At 28.0% G+C, this 23,486-nt stretch overlaps 2 protein-coding genes across 2 annotated transcripts in view; both read right to left on the bottom strand.

Annotated features, from left to right (window-relative positions):
* Nucleotides 1-23,486, bottom strand: part of Tsp2A (tetraspanin 2A) — a 382,418-nt gene that overhangs the window by 321,611 nt on the left and 37,321 nt on the right. The gene's annotated exons all lie outside the window — the stretch shown is intronic.
* On the bottom strand, nucleotides 1,078-23,413 carry LOC147063828 (scavenger receptor class B member 1-like). Its single transcript, XM_085958845.1, has 3 exons — nucleotides 23,398-23,413; nucleotides 7,744-8,982; nucleotides 1,078-1,094 (listed from the first exon to the last, which is right to left on the bottom strand). Exons 1-3 carry the CDS (start codon nucleotides 23,411-23,413, stop codon nucleotides 1,078-1,080), a joined length of 1,272 nt encoding a protein of 423 aa, XP_085814971.1.

Below are 23,486 nucleotides of genomic sequence, written 5' to 3'. Positions count from 1 at the left end.
AGGAATCTAATTAGTATAATACCTATTCTTTTTTTATTTCTGTGAAAACCTGTTTTTTTCGAATTAGCTGTTATTTTGTATACATTTTCAATAAGGCGGTAACAATTTCCTTGTTTTCCAGTTGAAAACCCCCGTAGCTATAGCTCTACTCTATAGTGTTTATTATTTTATGTCATTATTTTTATTATGGAATCATTTTTATTCAATAAAAATATTTAAAACTAAAACTTGCACTTACATAATTATTGCTGGTAACCCTGTATCATGCTGAAACAAATGTTAATTTATTACCATCGAACGACGCCAAATCCAACAGTGATTACTTACTAACTCCGCCAAATCCTGTGATAACAATCAAACTCCGCTACCTCCAAACGGGTTTTGCATTTTTTATACTATAAAACGAAAATATTTCGGCAATTTATTGTTTAATCCTAAAGATTCATACTTCTTAACATACGTGCATTTTTATTTGTTAAATTTAAGCATGTAATTTCCTTATACAGAAAATGTCCATTTGCCAAAAGTGCTTGCGTGTGGATTTGGCGGGTATTGGAAATAGACGCCTCATATATTTCTTGATATATTTTTAAATTATGTAAACTTACCAGATATCAAAGATTACCTATTTTATAAAATTATACAAAATAGGTGGCCTTAACACATAATATATTCTTTAAACAAATCATACATAGAACTTAGAGTTTACAAAGTACACATAACAGTTACATTTATCTTCTTACGTAAATACAAAAAAAAAATTTTAAAAACAGAGTTTAACGTAAGAGTCAAGTAAAATTTAGCTGTTTATCGTCAAAAGAGTATAAATTATGGAAATGTAAGTATATAAAAAGTTAAATATGTAAGAAACATTATTTTAGAGTGTCAAATTACGGATGAATTTGTTAAATGTAATACTCGTCTGTTATAATAATCTATCATTTTTTAATGTATACAATTCAGGCTATCTACAATATACGAATTAAAGTATTATGATTCAGTATTATTTTATACAGACGAAGGTAACCAATTTGTATCTCAAAGGCCTTTTCAACCTTTATAAAATATTATAATGGTTCAGCTCAACTTGTTTGCTAGTAATAATAAAATAACACATATATTTACTGAAATTAATTCAAATGGACGTTTCAATTATGGTTTTTTTCAAATTTTGTTCAAAATTTAACATGTTTTATTGTTATATATTATACACTTGTTATAGCCTTTATTGTACATAAAAATAATATTATTGATGAGCGAGCAAGTAAACATGTATTATTTAATGATTAAACTCGAAATGATTTTCTCTAATTTCTTTTGAGATGTATACAAAATCTTGGTCACCATATTGCGACTGCTATTCGTAGCACTGTCACAAGGAAGAAAAAATATTACACGAGCCACCGAAGCAACATTGAATAGTTTTATTGTGTTGGTTTCTTTAACAGTCACTGTTATACCTTGTTTGTCGGGATTAATCAATTACATTTTATTGCCAATTTTTGAAATTACCTTTTTATCGAGCTGGCTATATTTTATGTTGACGTATTATGTGGTAACAACGTAAATATTTTATTTTTAGACATTCGGGATATATTAACCGTCTACTATATTATAATGGTACATAAAATATGTTGACTGGTATTTTGGCGTAGAAACTTTCATAGAATATCATTAAAACTTCAAGGTTAATAAATAATAAATGTATGTTTAATAATGTTTTGCTTTTAATATATCGGCCAATTAACAAAGTGGTAATGTCTGCATATTTTTATCCCTAAAATTCTATAAAATCTTTTTAAAAAAATTGGTTTTATACTGAATATTTACTATAAGTACTAGTGTAAAATGAATCGAATGAACCAAATATCAATTCTATAATTTTGATTGAAATTGATTGTGTTGAATAATATGTTGAATATGTAAAATGTGTCTATTTCTCGGTATTTATTACGTATAAAAAAATCTTTTGGTACATACCTACATAGTGAGTCTTATCAAGTATATATATGTACTGATATATATAAATATAACAATTTAAAAATATTAATCAAATTGCATAATATGTACATAATCATATAATGTTTCTTTTTAAGAAAACAAAAATATGCAATGGAATACTACGAGATTCATGATAAATTTTATAGGCTATGAGATCAGCAGGTACCTACATAACTAGAGTATACGAAGAAAAAAACGTATTTATATTTTAAATTTGCATATTATATCATTGATATACTATACTTATATAATATATATTGATCGAAATTTAAGAGCATGTCTTTTGTTATTAGTATATAAAATAACAATACTCATATATGAATAATTATAAAATGTCTAAATAGGATGATTTAGGTATAGTGTTTTTTATTATTCTTATAAAAAAATATTTGCGCTTCTTTCTTAGCACTTAGGATACAATGGCTAAATATATTTCAATGAGAGGTTTAAAAATACCACTTCTTTAGCATTTTTATACATGCAATAAATAACAAAAACTTAATGGTAATAAGTATCCTCCATTGTGGCCATCCATCATATTTTTATTGAGCTAAGATGAAAAATAAACCATAAAAATGGTTTCATAGAAATGTGCACAAAATATTATGAAACATTTATAGAGAGAAGAGCAACGTAAAAAGCTTTTTGGAGAAGATGAGCCTAAATAGGATATTCTTTTAGAATGAGAAGGGGGAATGGGGTACACTCCTCGCACAACAGGATTGAAGGGACACAGGGGTAAAAAAATAAAACGCTTGACAAGGATATAGTTTGACAAACAGTGGTGGATCATAATAACTGTGTTTGATAAAAATAGGTAAATATATATTATAAGTTACAGTACAATTTTATTGTATTTATTAAATAAGTATTTTTCATACATAGTATTTACTACCCTTATGTCAAAAAGGAAGAATACACACATTTTTAAATAAATTAATGAAAACCTATTTGGGCATTTTAATAAGAATAATATATTATGTTTTTCTCATTATACTCAGGTCGCCGAAATTGGCCTCTTAAAGTTAGGTGCGAATCCTAGGGACTTACGCGCCTAACTGTAGTTATATATCGCGCGTATTGGATAACTAGTTTAGTTGAATACATTTTAATTAGGTAAATATATTATGTTATATAAATGTGAATTTACTATGATATAATAATTTATATAATCAATCATTTTCTCGGTTCTACAATCAAAATTAGATCTAGACAATAATGAATAAAGAGATTTTCTTAATAAAGTTTTTACTACGAAATCCAATCAATTATTTTTTCATCTTATGTGACACGAGATACGAGACCGGTTAAAATTTTACATAAATATGAGCTTATTCTAATAATATGATATTTCACACAATATTATAGTTAATTTTTTAAATCCACTAATAATTCTTAAAATTTATTTTAAATCGTAACAATTATATGCCAACATAATATCTTACTCTAGTTTGATTGGATTTACGTTAATAATGTAATAATAAGGTTATATAAGTAACATTCGACCGTGTTTAGGAAAATAGACGTAACCCACGCAGAAAAATTTTTACAGGAGAGGAAAAAAAGTTCTTTGAATAATTTTGGTTTAATATTGATAAAAAATAAGCAGAGACATTGGGTGCATGATGATTGATGATTTGGTGTAATATCTTTTTGATCTACTAATATATTAAATAAGTTATTACAGAAAATCATTAAAATTTAAGGTAAATGCTTTTTTCCTTAAATTAAAACTTAATTAAAGTTCAATTAAAACCTAAGTTTAGATAATAAACTGGCATTTGCGGCTTATTTCCTTTTTATAGAATGTGTATTTAGTTGTATAGATTGTTAATATCTAATAAATGCACTTTTCGAAAAATCGAGGGTTACGCCTTTTTTCCTAAACACAGTCGAATATATAAAAATCGGCACACACAGCAAACAACTAAACAAATGCAAATTATTGATATTGTGTGTGGTTGAGTTTGCGACCCAACAGCAAACTGTAAATTGAGTGTTCATTTTTTCAATTGCTCGTAGCCCATGGATGGATACGAATCCGGGTTCTAAAAATAATGAAGAAGTATTCTTTCCACTAAATTAATACTGGTAGCAAATATGTATAACATGCCGATAAATTATTCGAAATTTATTTTAAACCCCCGTCACAATGTATGCCACTGTTAATAAAATCGTGATATAGATTCCAAGGGATCGGCTTATTATACCTTGAAGGGAAAACCCTCATTTATTCGTCCAAATTATATAACATAATCCTGTCATATCTTTTTCCGCGCAAAGTAACACATGTTAGTTATCGAGATAGTTTTTCCTATTGTTTGTCAACTACTCAGTGGTTTCCATCAACCGAAATTAATACACTCGAACGATAATATGTATTGTATTATCAATTTGGTTGATATCGAAATAAGCCCTATTTGCCATTATTTTTTTGAAAATTCCGCGAATAATATTATCAACAGGAATATAATACAGAACAATATATTTAAACGTAGCTATATGAAGATATACACAATAAATAATGATAAACGAATATCAGACAAACATGTAACAAAAAATCGTCTTACATAAAAATTGAGTCGAACTATATAAAATTTAAATTAAAAGAGTTTTAACAAAAGTTTCAAAAAGAGTAATAATGTTAAAATTACATGCAAGCTATTTCATATAGCAAATTTATTTATTTGTAGCAGGTCAATATATAATCATTATGCTATGAGATATATTAGGCAATTATTATTATCTACCTACTTATACAATAGCAAAATTAAAATAAAAACTTAGTTGATTATGTTAACACGGTTTTCAAAATAGTAAATTTACTGGTATTATAATATTTCAAACAAACACACATATTATGATTAAAGATCATAATATTAAATATACATAATTTGAAAACATCTAATGCATATATCTACATACCTAGTAGAAAAAAATCATTTTTCTAGAAAAAAATACGACACCCGTCGAGACTTGAACCTGTATCTGCTGGATTCGCGCCAATTTTTCCTATTAAACTACGTGCATCTTAGTTAATCACGACAATTTTAACTAGTAGTTGTTACATGAATGCTTATTGAATTGCATTATAATGGTGGCTAATGGTATTAGTATGTTTATTAAATTAAGATAGGTACTAATACCTACGAATCCAGCTACAGGTTCAAGTCCCATCAGGAATCGTATTTTTTTCTACAAAAATGATTTTTTCTAGTGTGTATATGCATGAGATGTTTTTAAATTATGTATATTCACTATTTATAATGTTACATTCTGAAATCTTGTGTCTTATTTGTTGAATAAAAGAAATATTTTATTGATCATATTATTTTTCAAGATTATTTTTTTACATTTCATGTACCTATTCAGAACAAATTATTTTAGACTGTTGGGAAAAAATAACTATAATTAGCAAGTACCTAATACCTATATAAAACAAATAATTTTAATTTTAATAATCAAATTTATTTTTTACAACTTTACTTTATATGTGATTTACAATATTTCTGCATGAAATTGACTAATAGTTTATCTGTAATAATTATTCCATTTAACAACTTTAGTCTTAACGCACAAACGCGTTTTGGTTAATTTAGCATATTTTATTAAATTTTTCGATTTATTTTCCTTTTTTTTTTGTATGCAAAGTTCTATTGATATCAATATAAAAAAAATATCATAATTTATATATTATTACCTATATGTTTTAAAACTTAAAGAAGAAAGCGATGAGCCATTTCTATTTACCGCATATACATACTTACACAAGATATATTATATAAGTCAAAATATTTGTTTTTTTATGCCTTAAAAGAATTAATAAAATCTTGTATAAAATTTTACAAAATATTAGGGTATTTAAAAAAAATAGTTCATACTTTTGTTTCGCTCAAAATCTCCATTTATTATGCCAAAAGATATGAATGAGTGTAATAATTCTCCACCGAAGATAGGTAAAGTGCTATTTTTTGTGAAAATTTGTAAAAAAAAATGCCTTCAAAAGCTCTATTCGTTGCAGCGTCGTATTTTCAATGTGAAATACTTAAGCGCAGGTGGGCCAAAAAACGAGAAACACCCTTCACGAAACGGCCCAAAGAGGATTTACTGTGGTGCAAATGCGTCACATAATTTATGCGAGCCCATTGCGGCAGATACTTCACTGAATCATAGCATTTCATTTAAGAAATATGAGTAATGACGGATTTATCGTATATTATGTAAGAATATATTTTCCGATTTATGCGTGATATAAATGAGAACTTTGCCACCCTTACCAGCGTTGAAATATGTACCCTTGAAGAACTTACCTTTACCTTTTTTAAAAAGATAATAGCTTCATTTAAATAAACTGCCACCTGTCAACATTTTTGTAGATGCGCTCAATAATACTATTTAATTAGTAATAGTATAGAAATTTAGAGTAACAATATTCATAACTAAAGAGCTCGTCGATTTAAATACCAATATAGATTGTAGGTATATAATATGTTGATAAAACCAGTATATGTCACGTGAGTTTCATTGTTATTATCTAAAAATAGATTTTTTATTTATAAGATAACGAAACTCTAATACAATACAGTAAATGGTTTAAGTTAACAAGGGTGTCAGTGAAAACATATTTCATATGAGTGGGGCGGAATGTGTGTGTTTTATTTATGCGATCGGGCAACAAAGACGCAAACTCTTTCGCTTAAAAATATACGTAATGTTGTACTGTATGACAGATAAATCAAGGCAATGTAATATTATATCTATATTCACAAGGTGAGTCTAAAATAGTAGTATCTAGGTAACAGACTTTTATTTTTCAAATTTAAAATACTACAATCACTTTACTTCAATATCGGAGTAAGTTTTTAAATAAAAAAAACAGAAAAAAAACAAAATATACTTAGTACAGTTTTCAGTCAATAACGAAATAAAATACACAATGTCATCATACTCTCATGTTACGAATTGCCAACTTTCAGATATCCACCGACAGGAGGGTGAGTATTAATAGTCAGTTTTTGAATAATTGTAATTATATTGTAATATTTTAAGGATTATTGGGTAGTTAAAAAATGTTACGTAAAGTTGAAGAATATTTTTTTGAATAAATATTAAATTGTAGTACATATAAGTATATCGATTGTGTGGAATTGGTAGTTAACAGTGAAAGTAGAAACAGGGTAACTATACACACATATGTATTATATTTATACTGATGTTAACATAATATATAAAGAAACGTTTTTATTTTTTATTAAATTGTTATAGGTTATAATATTACATAAAAGTAAACAATAGTTCAATTTAAAACGGGTTTTTATTCTTAATGTGCAATTCTGAAAACATATTATATTAACCATTTATGTTATCTTAGTACTTATTATGAAATAATATAGTAGGTAACTAATTCTAAGCATAATTGAAAAACAATACGAAATGAATATTTATATTTGATTTAAATATTTTCATTAAAATTATCAATTTATAGAAATAGATATAGATTTTCTCATTTCAAAGTACAATTTATCAAAGAACAAATAGATAATAGTCATATGCATGAAATGTTTCCTAAATGATATAGACACAATAATTATTATTATAACATATATTTTTAATTATAAATTCCTACATTTTTAATTATATTAAAACAGGATTCCTTTCTTAATGAGTAAAAGCACAATATAATTCCAATCAAACAAAAAATAACGGCTAATAATAACTCACCTATATAAAGTGCATTAATACATGTTTTCAAACGTTTATTAATTTTGTCAGGAAGATTTTCAATACCTTCATCAAACCATAAAACAGGAAAAATAATATTCCTTAATTTTTCCATTTGTCGTATATTTTTGACACTAGAAATAGCAAAGTTAATTTGGAGCCTAGCCTGTGCCGATAAAACCGTTCCGGTTATAGGATCAACATCGATTTGAAATTTGTCTTTATTAGGGTCAGGTGTAGAAATCCCTTCAACGGCACTACGAAGATAGTCATCAGCTAAATAGAAATGAGGAAAACTTAACAATATTGGAACATTATTAAAACACTTTGAGATATTATGAAGTCCGTTTGCAGGACAATTTTCACTTTCGTTAGGGCAAAAACATGAGTTATCTTTATTCAGTTCTGGTCTGGAAAATATATTTTTAGGCGGTGTAAATCGATAACCATATATACCAGCTGGATTCCACATTTCCTTCTCAAATATTAATGGTAATAATCTACAAAACTCAGCAGCAAAAATATACAATTTTGTATTTTTTGTTATTCCAGGTGGAAACATGGCACCTTCTGAGCCATTTATCATTGAACAAGACTCTTCAGTATACTGCGAAAATTTAGTATGTCCATTGTAGCTACTTACTAAACCATATTTTTTCATATCTGTTACACCTGAAAATATACTAACACGATGTTTCGATGTACCGTTTTTTCCATAGAATACTCCAAATTTTTCATACGGTAATTTTAATTGCAAGAATGAATTAATTTTAATAATTAGAGGATTCTCGTATCCCCAAAGTAGTTGTTTGACAGATACATTGATGAATATTTTACAATCTATATTATCAAACAATACGTCTTTTAAATGTGGTAAAATATTATTATGTTTTGATAGGTGCGATGCAAGAGTCAAAAATGGAATATTTGGAGAAATAACCATATCACTTTCTGAACCAAATGAATTATTTTCATCGAATATATAAGTCCTTTTTCTGTTATATGATATCGTACCATTATCTTCAAATTTAACATCCTCTTTCTCCCATTGTTCACTGTAAACGTACGGTCCCAATTCATCAAGAATTGGTTTGGATTTGTTGTTTATAATCTGGTCGGCATTTGCCACATTATATATATAAATCTTAATTACAGGTTTGACAGGGGTATTTTTAAACCAAGTAAATAACTCAGAATCCTCTTTTAATACTAACACTTTTTCAATAATTATTTTTGACCATGATGAATAAAAAATAAAAACTGATAAACCGAGAGAAAAAAATACGAATGATGCCACATATTGAATAACATTTTTATAAATTTTCATTATGTAAGTTTGTAAAACTTGTGTGTAGTTACTAACGTAACTTACTACTGTCACGTATTATAATTTATATTCTTATTTGATAGACCAAATTATAATATAATATACTTTGTTTTATTCATCACATTATCAATAATTAATAGATTGGTACACAAAACATATTGTAGGTCATTATTCTGTATCTATCGAAATGAAGTTACACAAAGCGCCTGTCTGTATTATAAATTTATACTGTAGAAATATTGCATGTCGTATTAAAGTGAACGAACATAATATTATCTCATTAGATAATATAATACAGACTGAGATTCGCAACCTTTTTATTTGTCGAAACCCTTCGAGCATTTTATAAGTGGATGGGGGAAGTTTATCATCTCCACACAATTTGCACCTTTATTTTCTGATAAAAATAAGGCAATGATAATGGCATAGTACTAAAATTAATGATGTACTTTAACTCTAATGCTACATTCACATTTTTAACTCTATGACAGAAACAAAAGGAACAATGCATGGTATTTGATAGTGGGCATTATTGCTAACTCAATACGAGTTTCTTCATTCCTCGTGGTTATAAAAAAACTTCGCACGTAAAACGCTCACTAGGTATTTCAAAATAACTCTGATGCGATATCTAATTAAGCCAAAGAGTGCTCGGTTTTTTTGAAATGTCATATCTTCATTTCCATTGTAAAATTGTATATCTACAAAATATGCGTTTTTGACATTTTTGTATAATTAAAACCGCAAAAATTGCCTTTACACACATGCAAAACAACAACAAAATTGAAATCATTGAACTTTGATTATCTCAAAACATACAAAATATTATGTGAATAATTAATCAATCTCTTTTTGATGTCTGAATAAAATTGGTAAACTGTTATTTTAAATGATAGTACTCATAACATTAAAATCATTGAATACATGTGAATCCAACGTGATCATTAGTCAAGAGGTATTGCCCTTTTAAAAATAAAATATCTTTCATTTAGAAAATAATCATACGCGAGAATAATACATGTATTTAAATAGACTGTTTAACAATTACATTATAATAATATTTGATTAGTGATTCTATGTAATGCCAGTTATCATATACTATAACTCATTATATTGACATTACTAATAATTGTTTGTGTATCATTATAAGTAACTAAATATATAATTTATCAACCGTAAGATATACGACGTGGGTTGACATTTGAAATTATCTAAAGTACACTTACGATAGCTCGGTCTTTTTAAAAAATACGTCAGTTTTTGTGGAATAAATTTAATATACGAGACAAATTATTGTAATCTCTAAATTATTTGTTATATACTGAGTTTTATTATATTATATATATGGATAATTTTAAAATACACTAAAGTTATTGACTATCTATATAATATTATGTATTATTATTGTCGTTAATAAGAATCTTATATTATTAAATCGTATATATATTTGGAATGAAAAGAAATATTCACAGGAGCAAGGACGTTATTTATAAATTTGATTAACACCTGATATCTAGTAATATGATTAATAATTTACGTTGTATATTATAAAACAAGGGTCCATCATTTTAACAAGTCTTCTGGAATATAGGGATGAATATTTTGTATTTCAAAGCTCTGCATAAATATTGGACTCTAATATTTATAATGCAATGCCTTCAAGTAAGCCTTTGATTTACAGCTCATCTAATTTTAAACCGTCCAAACAGAGCCCTAAATATTATTAAGTATAGGTAACAATAACGTCATTTTGAAATTTTAAAAAATGGTCTGCTTAAAATTTTTCCTATATTTATGTAAAATTTTTAATAACGTATTGCGCCCTGTTTTGTGCTGTCATAAATAAGAGACAACATTTCGTTTTACTTTATTGACGTCGCAAAATAATAGCTTTATAAAGACGTAGAGCTTTTGTCTTTTTATATTATTAACTTGACTGATTTTCTGTGATTGTTTCACTACTGTGTACTTCTTTTATGTGTTCTTGTGGCTTATTGTAGAGTTTAGAATTTATTTGAAGCAAATTGTTAACCATATCCGATTCCAAGAAGATCATAAAATATGGGTTTCCACATGGTGGAAGTTGTATTAACTGATTTTTTACATGAAATGGGCGAATGTTGAATAGGTCCAACAAAAACACCATGTAATTTTTTATTTCCAGACCCGGGATTCGGAATCCATGATATTCATGGATTCCGAGTTCATGGCGTTGAATCATCTAGTCATATTTCTATACTTTTAATATAAAACTTAATTTATTTTTCATCAATTTTCGCATATTCGTACAAGTACTAAATAATATAGAAGAGAATACTAGTTTTGAGAGATTTGACTTGGAAAATTTTCAAATGTTTAAAATTGTCTATCATGTGAGTTTAAGTAATCGTAAAAAAGATGACTTTATAAATAAAGAATGTTTATTTAATAAGAAAGTTATAGTAAAAAAAAGTCAATTTTCCTTTCTTTTAAGTTATTTTATTTGTTTATAAAAAACGAGTTAGTGTTTTTTGCCAGAAAGTATTTTGTCTTTTTCAGCGGTACCGATTACCTAAACTAAATGCTATGTAGTGTTTTCTGTCTTGTGTTAAATGGTATCTATCATAGGTATTTTTTGTATTAATGATTATTGTTATTTGATTGATAATTGTGTTTATTTTGATGTGACATTAACTAGTTAAATATGAAACTAACAATCGTATGTACATAGTGTAACATTGTAAATAGTTCAAAGTACCTTGAAATGTAAAGAAACCAAGACAAGTTGCAGGATGTGGTGGATGATGAATTTTGTTTTCGTGCATTTTATCGCTTTGAATTTACAATGAAGACACGCTCTCGGGGGAGCTATCATGCAAATCGAGACGTGATTCTCGATACCAAGCGTCGCCATACAATCGACAGTGGTTTATTCGATAACAACCTTGCGAAATAAAATAGTATTTTTCATGCTAGCTGAGAAAGAAATATTTTTTTGTTGACAGAATACGATCAAAAATGCAAAATGACAGAGTGGCTCATTTTTTTAAGCAGCCATATTTTTCAAAATTTTAGCGAATTTCAGATATTTGATATAGCAATTTTTCCGTATAAAATAATATGTAACATATCTGATAACATCAAATATAAAATAAACTTGCAGATGTTAATATGATTTATTATTAAACGTCTCATCGGTAATATAAAATATAATAATAATTTATAATAGGTAGTACATACTACTTGTTTTTAGCCTAATTTGGAATCGTTTGTTTAAAAAAAAAAACAAATTGAAAGTGATAATAAAAAATCGGTGTGTGTACTTATGTACGCGCGTTAGAAGTTATACTTCTTTGGCGTAACAAAACAAAAACAAAACTTGTGATAACCTAGATTCTTCGAATAGCTCATAATGGTCTTGTTAAATTACACACTCAAGAATTTCTTGAGCTTTTTAGAGCGCCGATAGTTTATTTCTATACACTTTAACTTATATTACTAAATTATATTATTATTTATCGTTGTTTTTATTTTTAAAGTGACAACTGTCACTCTGACGTTTAGTTGTTTGTTTACGTAATAAATTGCAAATGGTCGACAATAATAAATTCGTTGCCTAGGCAACGGAACAACAAAAATTCTACTATCAAACTTGCATTTCTATAGAGATGATTGATTCGCAGCTAACTTGATATAGTCGCGCACTTTCGTAACGGTATGCGCGCGCAGCTCTCAATTTCACTCTCTCTCTTTCACTCCACCCCAAAAGAAGTATAAATTCAAAAAATGGTATTTAAACTTTTTATTAATTGTTTTTTTTTTTATTGAACGTACATTGACAAGCTCCTTCATAAATTTTTTGCATCCCGCACTATACAATGTCACCTTTTCTAATTATTTTGTCCGATTATAAGTTACATTTTGTGTTGCAATTTGATTTTTTCACCCCTAGAACGACAGTATATCTTGACCTCTAAATTTTATGTGACTTTATTTAACAACAACAAAAATTACTGAGTAGTCTCCATTGTCTTCCGTTATAAATCATTTTTTTTATCAGCCAATCAATTTGCATTATATATTAGAATATAAGTAATCGATTTCTCTGAAAGTATTTGCTTACCTAAAATACGTATTTGTTCTAACATCGTGTATTAAATTGTTTATACTATAAAAGTGCTTTAGATGGTCCTATCTAGGGTGAATTCTTAATATTTGTGTAATTATTTTTATCTTCGAATAAAATGTTTATTGACTTCAGATGTAAGTTATCTTTTGTCTTTGTTTTTTGTAAGTTTTACAACATATGCATATAATTCATAAACTTCGTTTATATTAATAAATTACATTTCATAAAATATTCACTAATGCTGTTAGATTAAAATAAATACAATGGATACATGACATGTTTTTTAGTACAGTACCTATGTTATAATTATGATGTAGGCACTATGGGAAGGGTAAATGTACTAAGTGTGCGATATATTTCTTATGTATGTAATAAATCAGATGAATACATTTAGTAAAAGTACTGTAGTTTAAACCCTATGTGGCAAATCGATATAATATAGCCAGTTACTGATTTAAATATTTTACGACCCTCAAAATATTTGTTGCTTTCCGCATTGCCTAATAAGTGTGCAAAATCAATTTACAAATTACAAAATTTATGCTAATTGTGAATTATTCATGAACCAATCAAAAATTCTATTTTAAAACCAATATAAACAGCGGTAATATAAGCGAATTCTGAATAATGTACATCAAAATAATATTTTGATATTTAACATGTATTTATAAAAAAAGCTACGAATATAAATTAAATATTGTGCAATTATGATTAGAATTAGAAAAAAATGATATAACAAAAATCCCAAAGATCCCTGGCTACCTTCGACATCGAAATATCAAAATAATGCAATATTTAAGTTATGGATGATATTTAAGGGTAAATTAACGGCATAAACTTTTTTACACAACATGTATGGAAACAATCCATGACAAATGTATTAGTGCACGCAAATGTGATCGATTGAATTATTAAATGTTTGAGACTGCCGGCTCATCCCCGAATTGTTTAAAGTCTTTTATGTACGAAAAAAAGGCATCACCAGTTATTAAAAAAGTTTACAGAGGATAGTCTCACTACTCAGAGAGACGTTAGGGGTGCAAATGTGTATCAGCCAGGTTTTGAGTGCACATGATTATCAGTCATGAGAGAATAGCCAAGAAAAGATAGTGTACTTATTAAAAAGTCTTGAAGTTTTTTTATTTTTAATTTTACGGTATGTATTTAAAATTTGTTATAGAAAAAAAATACTAAGTGTTGTGAATAGTAAGCGATTTACGTTATGTTTCTTCGTGAGTCTACTTTACAAGCATCTCTTTGACTGCATTTTGTGGTACCGACTCGCAGTTTAACCTACCCTGCAGTAAATACTGAGATACGTATATAACTCAAGTAGATATGCAATTCTAGAATGCAATAAAATGTTTTACGACCTTGGTTACCATTGCACTTATATAATGTATATTTTTATGGTGGTGGGATAGGATAAATGGCCACCGCAAAATGCAGCTGGAATAAAAATTCATAGTCAAGCGTGAGTGCTAAGGTTAACTTTTTTATTGCATTTAGAAAAGTGAGACATATTAATGGAATTGATATTATATTTGACCTGCCATGATTTATCTACTGTATAAATTCTCTTTTGCTATATTCAGATCTAACGACTGCTTAATCCGATATGAGTGCTAATAGTTCTCATGATAGGGTATAGATAGATAAAATACGGTACTTACCTAATTTAAATGTGGTATGGATATGCAAAGGTCTTACAAAATATACTTATTATTTATATGTCATAAATAATACAATTTACAGTGAACAATAGTTCATACTATTCTTAACTATTCACAAAGGGCTAGATATGATATTCTGTGACTATTTAATTACTCAATTACTGAAAAGCACAGCCACATCTAAGATGCACTATACGGTGAAATAATATCATCGCTGCATCCACGAATTAATAATGTTTGCAAAATCTTACTCAACTATGTTATAATCATTATATAAACATTCTACCACAGGAAGTTTACTCATCTATGTTGAATTTTGTTAAGTTTACCATATCATCATTATAACAGCTACATTTATATGATAATATGTATTATCAAATGAGAAAGGTAGTTTGGAATATATTTTAAGTTCTCGTGTACATGATGTCGGCAAAAATTTTCACATATGCAATACTTTCAAATATGGATTTGCAGACTCATTCTCCATATTAGCTGTAAGGATTAAATTGGAAACGTTGAATGCTGAGGATAAAAACATAAAAAGCAATTGTTTTTAAAACCATGAAGCTTGGCTATCTATTTGTATATGATTATTTAAATCAGATAAATTTTAGCTTTAAGCATTAAAATGAATTTAAAGACTGGTTTCAGCTTACTAGTTCTTCTAATTAGATTTGAATATGTGCTATATAAGCCAAAGAGTAATGAAACTATCACTAGATACAGCAGAAAAACTAGAAAATATTATGTACCTATTCTCATATATTTACAAAATTACAATTACAAAATAGTTTTATGGCATACCAGCTATTTGCCAATACACCACAATTCTAAAAATTAATGTACAAAAAATAGTATGCAATTGAAAATAATCATGAAATGATAAAAATACTAATTTTCTAATAGCAACCGATATAAAATACGAAAGAAGAAGATACGACAGTAAATTTGTATTTAAATATTAAAATTATTAAAGTAATAGATATAATTATACATGTTTTAAAAACGTCCACACACTTTATAAAGTTATAGTAAAATAAATCAACGGTTATGGTGCTATCAAATAGGCTAATTGCACGGTACATAACATCGTGAAGACCGCAAAGTTACATGTGATATTAGCGGGAATACGAAAATGAGTACTTTCCAGTACAATAGAAGGATTGTAAATTAACCCACGAAGAAGTTCAAAATGCCATAATAAAAGTGAAATCACTCTTGAATAGACAAGGACTGCATTGATAGGATACACAGAAGAAAACGAGTCGAATAAATATTTTCTTTTGTATTGTATTATTAGTTTAAATAAAATGAAAATTTTACCGTATTGATTTCACTATTATTAAATATAACTGAACCGATTTCGTTCACCTCAGTTGAAAATGTCTGTATAATAAAAAATTAAGATATCTATTATGAACTCAATCCAACTTCAATATGTGGGATGTGAGGACTCCAAATAATTCTGAAATATTCTAGATTGTAGAATACCTAACACAAGATGTTATACAATATATAATTTGCAGCACGGGGGTATTAAACTTTTAATTAAAATACGAAAGGTCTACATTCCACGACACTTGAAATACATCATGTGCAAAAAAACTAATAAAGCCAGTTGTCATTCACGGTTGGGAAATTTGGTGCATGATGAAAATATGGAAAAAATGTTTGGCTCATTTGAGTTGAGCATTAGTTAGTAATACACAGCTGAAACGAAGTCACAGATACAATAACTGACTATGTGTATTCTAGTTCACGAAGTTGGAGGCAAATAAAAAGTTGGTTAATTTAGATAAGATTATTGCACACGGGATTTGAATAGCTCAAAACTGAATAAAAGCAATAAGTGGCTTTGTTATATCTGAATGGCGATTAAAAACTCATTATTTATGTCAGCAGATTGATCGGCAATATTAAAAACTGTATGGCAATGATAAATTATTTTAATATCCATTTCCATAGTATCAAATTATATGACCGCAATAATAAATTCCTAGCTACTGGTATGCTCATTGCCGGAAATGCCATTTAGTTGCCGACTCGATCGATATAATTATTTATGAAATTATAATGTTTAGATATTAATTTTATGTATAAATAGCGAATAATAATTCATTAAAAAGGTCACTCAAATCAAAGTACTTCGCCCGTTACTATCTCAATATATGTACTGTCAGTTTATTTATATTATTGTATCGATTGTACCCTTGTACTTATGTAACCATAAATAAACTCTCACTTCTCCGCGAATAACCACGATCGTCTATCATCTACAACACCATCGATCCTCACATCGACCACTCCTACACCTGTATGGTATTGGCTGTTGAAGGAGGCCATAAAATACTTATAACAGGTTTCTATTATTCATAGTTTTTCTCCAAAATTTGAGATGTTAGCATATTATATATAACACATTGTCCGGCAAAATATGGGAGTACATATTTTATTGCTTTGAAAATGCACAAACCGCCGGCAAATAGAGCGATTCACCGCTTAAACCGGGCAAAGTAACCAAAATTAATTTACTACGCAACTGTTTGCCAAATAAAAACAGACACCGCTGTTGTTAATTGTTTGCTGTGCGGTAGCAGACCGTATTTTACTTGCAAACCATTTTTACGGCCATTTAAACAAATAGAAGAAAATTTGTGGTTTGATCAAAAAAAATGCCGACATTTCATTCTTTTTAATTCACGAAATAAAATCCCCACTAAAAAGCAACAGTATGCGACCTTGAGAAGGCTAAATGAGAAAAGAAACATTATTCTGAAACGATCATTTTAAATACGTAGCGAGATTTTTAACAACAACATTGTTTTAGTAAAAATATCTTGTGTTATTTTAATTAGTATACTAGTAATATTAAAATTAAAAAATTTTACTTACGACCCATCCATATAATATGACGGCATGCCATAAAAAAGAGGAAGTGGTCTAATAATATAATGTGATGATTTTTGACGAATGGGTGCTTTAGTTAGGGATTACAATTCCGATATTTCAAAACGGGTATTCAATCATTTATCGATACCAAAATACCGGTTTCAAAAATCCAAAGTACCGGTATTTTCGGTATTAAGAAAGAGTACACGTTTGTGTTTTTCGAAAATGAATTTAATGTTGTTTTATCATTACTTACTACTTTATTGTATATTAAATTTGTGTAAGTGTAAGTTTTATGCTATCAAAACGCAAATATATTGACTTAATCCAAAAAAAAGTTATATAATTCTAAAACAAAATCTCTCAAATATACTCAATGAATTGTCGCAATGAATTAACATATTTTGAAAAAGAAAACATTCGTGCCAAATATTTCCGATTATTCAATAATTAATATTGATCCAACGTTGGTGGTACATCCAACAAACATTGAATTTGAGAGAGATTTTTAGTAGGAGTATTTATAAAAATTAGCAGTTTTAAGTACATATGTATTTTATAAAAGTCGACATAATAAAATAAATGTAGGTAGGTACCTAAGGTTACTATAAGTAGTGTTTAATTAATTTAATTAATTAAATTTATTGATAGGTACTTACTTTTTTTCAACAATATGTTTTGATGAATACTGGTATTAATACCGGTATTCAATAAGAAATACCGAAATACCGGTATTGATATATTCATTCGGTTTGCCATCCCTAGCTTTAGTATTAAACATATTTGTGACGTCATAAAACCAACAAAACATGAACTATTTTTTTAAACTAATTAGAAACTACATTATATTTATAATAAACAATAGTTAATACATTGGAAACAAATATATTTCATTAATTTTAAAATATAGAATTCAAACTCAATTTGACGGCTTTAGAGACAAACACTTTAGCAACTATAATAGTATGTTATAATATGTGTTTATGAAAATAAGGCACACTAAATTTTGTCATGCTTACGTATTTGTTTTCATTAAACTAATACATGAATTTGCAAATAGTGTTGGTTAGTTTTTAAAAATAAATTAAAACTTGCCTATATCAACCATAATAGTTTAGGTATGCAATGGGCGATCCGATGAAAATTGCGCATACTTTTTCAGTCATACTTATTTGGTTTCGTTTAATTAAGAATACTTATTACATGTGATATTGGTTAGTTTTTTTTTAATTCATTAAACCCGGCCTAAACCAAACCATACGAGATAAAAAATATTAATATATCTATAAATATCTAAAACTATGTATGATTTAATGGCATAATTTTAGTTATTTTATAGATAGACAAATATTTTTTGACTATTATCTAATAATGGTTTGGTTTACGCATGAATTTTTAAAAGTAACCAATATTATTTGCATATTGTTGTTCAATGAAAACAAATATGTATGACTGATAAAGTTTAATGTGTAGTATTTATGTCGACTTCACAGCCTACCTCCACTCTTCGCTAGTGTAATCGACACACATTTGAATTGATTTTTTTTAGCTTATTTTTAAAGTGTCTTTATTTAAAGTAATTAATAAAAATAGACAATTTAACGTGTATTTGGATAAATGAAAAAATATAACGCCTTAAAAAACTATAAGTACCATATAATATGTTATAAAACTGCTTACTAAAAAGATTTGCTAATATGCACACACTACGATGCTATTTACTTTTATGTGTGCAGTTTAGAAAATTCCTATAGTCGATTTCAATGAATTTGGTTAAATGTAAAATAGTAGGCAATTTGCAAACAAAAACAGTTTCACTTGGTATACGGAGAAGCCAGAAAGTTAAAGGAAGCTGTTTTAAAACTTTTTTGTTTTCGTACTTTTTTAATGCCGAGTCATTTTCTTTTATTCGAAACATTATTCTTTCTTATTCAAGACAACATATTAAGTAGTGATTTTGTAAATAACCCAGAAATACATGATAAATAAATAATACTCACATATTATTTTGTCGTAAAATATTTATATTGTTTTGACAATAGGAAATAATTTAATATATTTTATAATTAATTTCCAACACTAAGTAAACTTCCAAAAATAAAGAACGGTGATGGCCAAGCAGTTTATACTATTAGCGTCGGCTTATAAATTATGGGTCTCAGGTTCGAATATTTGGTCTGGAAAATACGCATATTATTTTTCAATTTGTTTTTGGAGTATGGACCTAATAGGTTGAGCAAGTGGATAACATACTTTCATAATTTCATACAATCCTCTACACTGTTGAGTCCTATATGATCCTATTTGGATAAATGACAGTAGAATCGACGATTACTGTGTGATCTAAGTATTCATCGATCTAACTCTAACTATAACCGATCGTCGATTTAGTAATGCGAGAAAAATATGAATTATTCTATTTTGACGCTAACTTGGGAGCAATCGGCGAGTAGGATCGAGACGGCGATCAGAGCAGACGATCCACCTGAAAGTCTGCCGGTATAATTTTAGCTTAAGATAAATGTATATGTAATGTTATCGTTGAAAAAATAATCAACACAATATATTTATCTTAACATAATATATTCAGTTAAATTAAATAATACAATAAAAATACACTACATATAACGACAAACACTGAAAAAAAGCGAGGAATATACCGAGTGACTATATTTTGTGAAACGCCAAAAGAACGTCCAACTAAACCCACTCTTACGTAAGAGAGTAATTATGATAATGGAAGCAATTGAGATAAACATAACTTCACACTATCAATTGGCATTATCAATGGCAGGTTAGTTCAATACCTTGGGATAACAAACAACTGATATTTAAACAAGAACCGATATTTTTCTATTATTAAATTGGAGAAGTGATAAGCGATGTCAACCCAAAATGCATATATATTACGATGATTTATGATGGTAGGTTCCGGAATCAAAATCGCTACTTTGTCATTGTTAGATTTGTAACTCCGGTTACATACTAAGATCAATTTAGCCCGTGCAACGAAATTTCACAACTCAAAACTAAATTAGAATGATTGTTAGAAATTTACCTACTTTATTTTAAATAAATTATATTATAGGACTTATGTCCCAGTCTAGAGTCTATTATTTTTTATAGTATAGACTGTACGTAAAATTAAAATAGCGGAGGTGTAATGTATTGTACGTATTCAATTTAATATTTTAAAATGTACTTTTATGTAAATATTTAACAGTGACATAAAATGGAAATATTTAAAGATCCTATATATATGTATATTATCTATATATATTATGATATTATGGCAAGATAAGGACGAATGTATCATATTAATCTTGAAAAAAAAATGAAAACCGATGCAAGCCCACACTCGTCATTTTCTATTTTGTTTCATAAACCTAGCAATCTGATCACCTTTAACTTATCTGATAATTATCTCATCTATAAATTATTAACAAAATTTACTTTATCTAAATTGTGTATTCATATTGAAAAATAAATTAATTTATACCAAATTTAGATAACCAACGTTGAATAAAAGCAGTGTACTAAAAGTCGAAATACAAACTGAAGATAGAAATACATCATCGACAGTGATATTTTATTTAATAAATGTTATAATAATGAGTTTATAAAATAAATTCGTATCTAATTTACATAAAAAATATCTTTTATTTTATAGAAATAATCAAAAAAATGTTTTCTGTTGAAATGTGAATGTGAGTACTAAGAGATTAACAAAAAAAGGATGATTAAGCTGGATCGATAAGGTAGTAAAGTTTAGTGGAAATATGTGGCATCGAAAGTCTAAAGACCAAGAAGAGTGATGACAATAAGAAAAGCCTTCACCCACCAGTGGGTCAAATGTGACTGATACAATGACCTTTAAAATTATAGGTTTTTAAACTATGAAATCATTTAAGTAAATATTTACTTTTTTAAAAAAACTCCACATTTCACATTTTCTAAAAATATACACTAACCAAAAGAGCTTGAAATATACATTTCAAAAAGTTAACAGTGTTTTAAGGGGTAGTCAATATATTAAGCTGGTTTATCTCGATTATTATGCCCGAGGGAATGCTTCAAAGCTTGAAAAATCCTGCCCACAGCTATTTCACGTACAAGTGAAACTGAAATTTAGCATAAAAAAATCTGGTAGCCTCTCGCCAAAAAGTAAACATTGTAAAAAAAAATATTATCACTTGGAAAGCTTTATGTACGCTGGGAATGCTTTTTACGACTTTTCAAGTCTATGAATATATTTGGAAGAAAAGTAGTTGGACCCGAGTTATGCAAAATGGAATATATTCACTACCACTGGCTTTTCATTCAATGTTTTTAAGACTTTTACTTGATATTCAACAACATATATACAATAAATTATTTATATTATTTCGTATTTATTCTATGTGTTTTTAACGTATATACGTACCGTATTTAAAGTATATTGAAAAATACTGTATTTACAATTATTTTAGATTATTGAAAATGTGACCGATATTTGAATATACTACTATATTTAAATTACATATTTAAATAATATTTGATAAGATATAAGAACGTCTGTAATATAGTGAGTGTACATTGATCGGGCCAATTATGGTCGCCCTCATCGCAATATTTTCTCCAGCCTCTAATCCAAATTATTGTCGCAAGTCCAAGCGCTCAACATAATTACGGGTCATCAGTTGACCGTGATTTATAAGCAGTCAATTATTTGTAGAGCATGACCATGTCAACTTGCTTTAGTGTGACCGTCGTCCAAGCAACAATTTAATTTGAGTGTCATTACAAACTCCGTGAACTAAACACCTGGCAAGCTGTGATACCGGCTCTTGTGACTTAACAACCGTAAACGCATATAGAGTGACTCACCAAACGAGTATTCTTTCGAGTGTCATTATTAACCCCAAAACCACAGTGTACCGTTTGAGTTATAAACAGAACCATTTGCATACTTGTGCGTGAGTGCATGATCCGGGACCTGCTCCAGCCATAAAGTCGAACAACACCAAGGTTAGTGCCTGGATCCACATCCACAATCATCCCAAATTATACTCCACCATTAAAATTTAATCAATAAGATTATACAACATTTCAGTTGTATGAACATTATGGGCACATCATATATTATCGTCTTTATAATTATAGTAATATTATAATTAAACATATAAAAATACAATGTGATTTATAATAAATATTATTTTACCTTAGATACTATTTTTATTCTGTTTCAATGTTCACTTGCATAAGTCAGGTACACTTACCTGTAAAGAAAAAAGAAAAACATTTATTAGAATCATATTATTGGAAGTGATAATAATAAAATAGTTATTTAATTGTATAACGTTATATTATGATAACAATTATTATAAAGTGTTTAAAAAAATATAGTAAATCATCTTATTTTAAAACCCCTTTCATGTAATAGGATGCCTAAAATAATTGTACCGCAATATAACCAGGCATTAAATCGGCGAAGGTTTCTTTAATTGTTCAAAAGCTCATATTATTACCCTTACTCAACACCCGTCGCCATTACAAAAAGGGTGGCAATTACTCAAAATAACGATTCTTTTTTTCAAAAGTTATCCCATTCTGTAATGAGTAATTATAGCGACCGGGAAAAGTCAGGAAAAGTAGTTCAGTCCGAGAGTTCTTTGTCCGTGATTTGGCAAGGGGTTTACCCTTCTCGTCTCGCATTTCTCTTTTTCTTCCCCGGATGATTATTATTTCCATGCAGCCATTTCCTGTTTCTCCACCAACTACCTTTCAG

The sequence above is a fragment of the Rhyacophila brunnea genome, unplaced genomic scaffold, assembly GCF_057557595.1.
Source record: "Rhyacophila brunnea isolate RB1 unplaced genomic scaffold, BYU_Rbru_1.0 scaffold_8, whole genome shotgun sequence".
NCBI classification, from domain to species: domain Eukaryota; kingdom Metazoa; phylum Arthropoda; class Insecta; order Trichoptera; family Rhyacophilidae; genus Rhyacophila; species Rhyacophila brunnea.
This window is presented reverse-complemented; position numbering and strand designations above follow the sequence as displayed.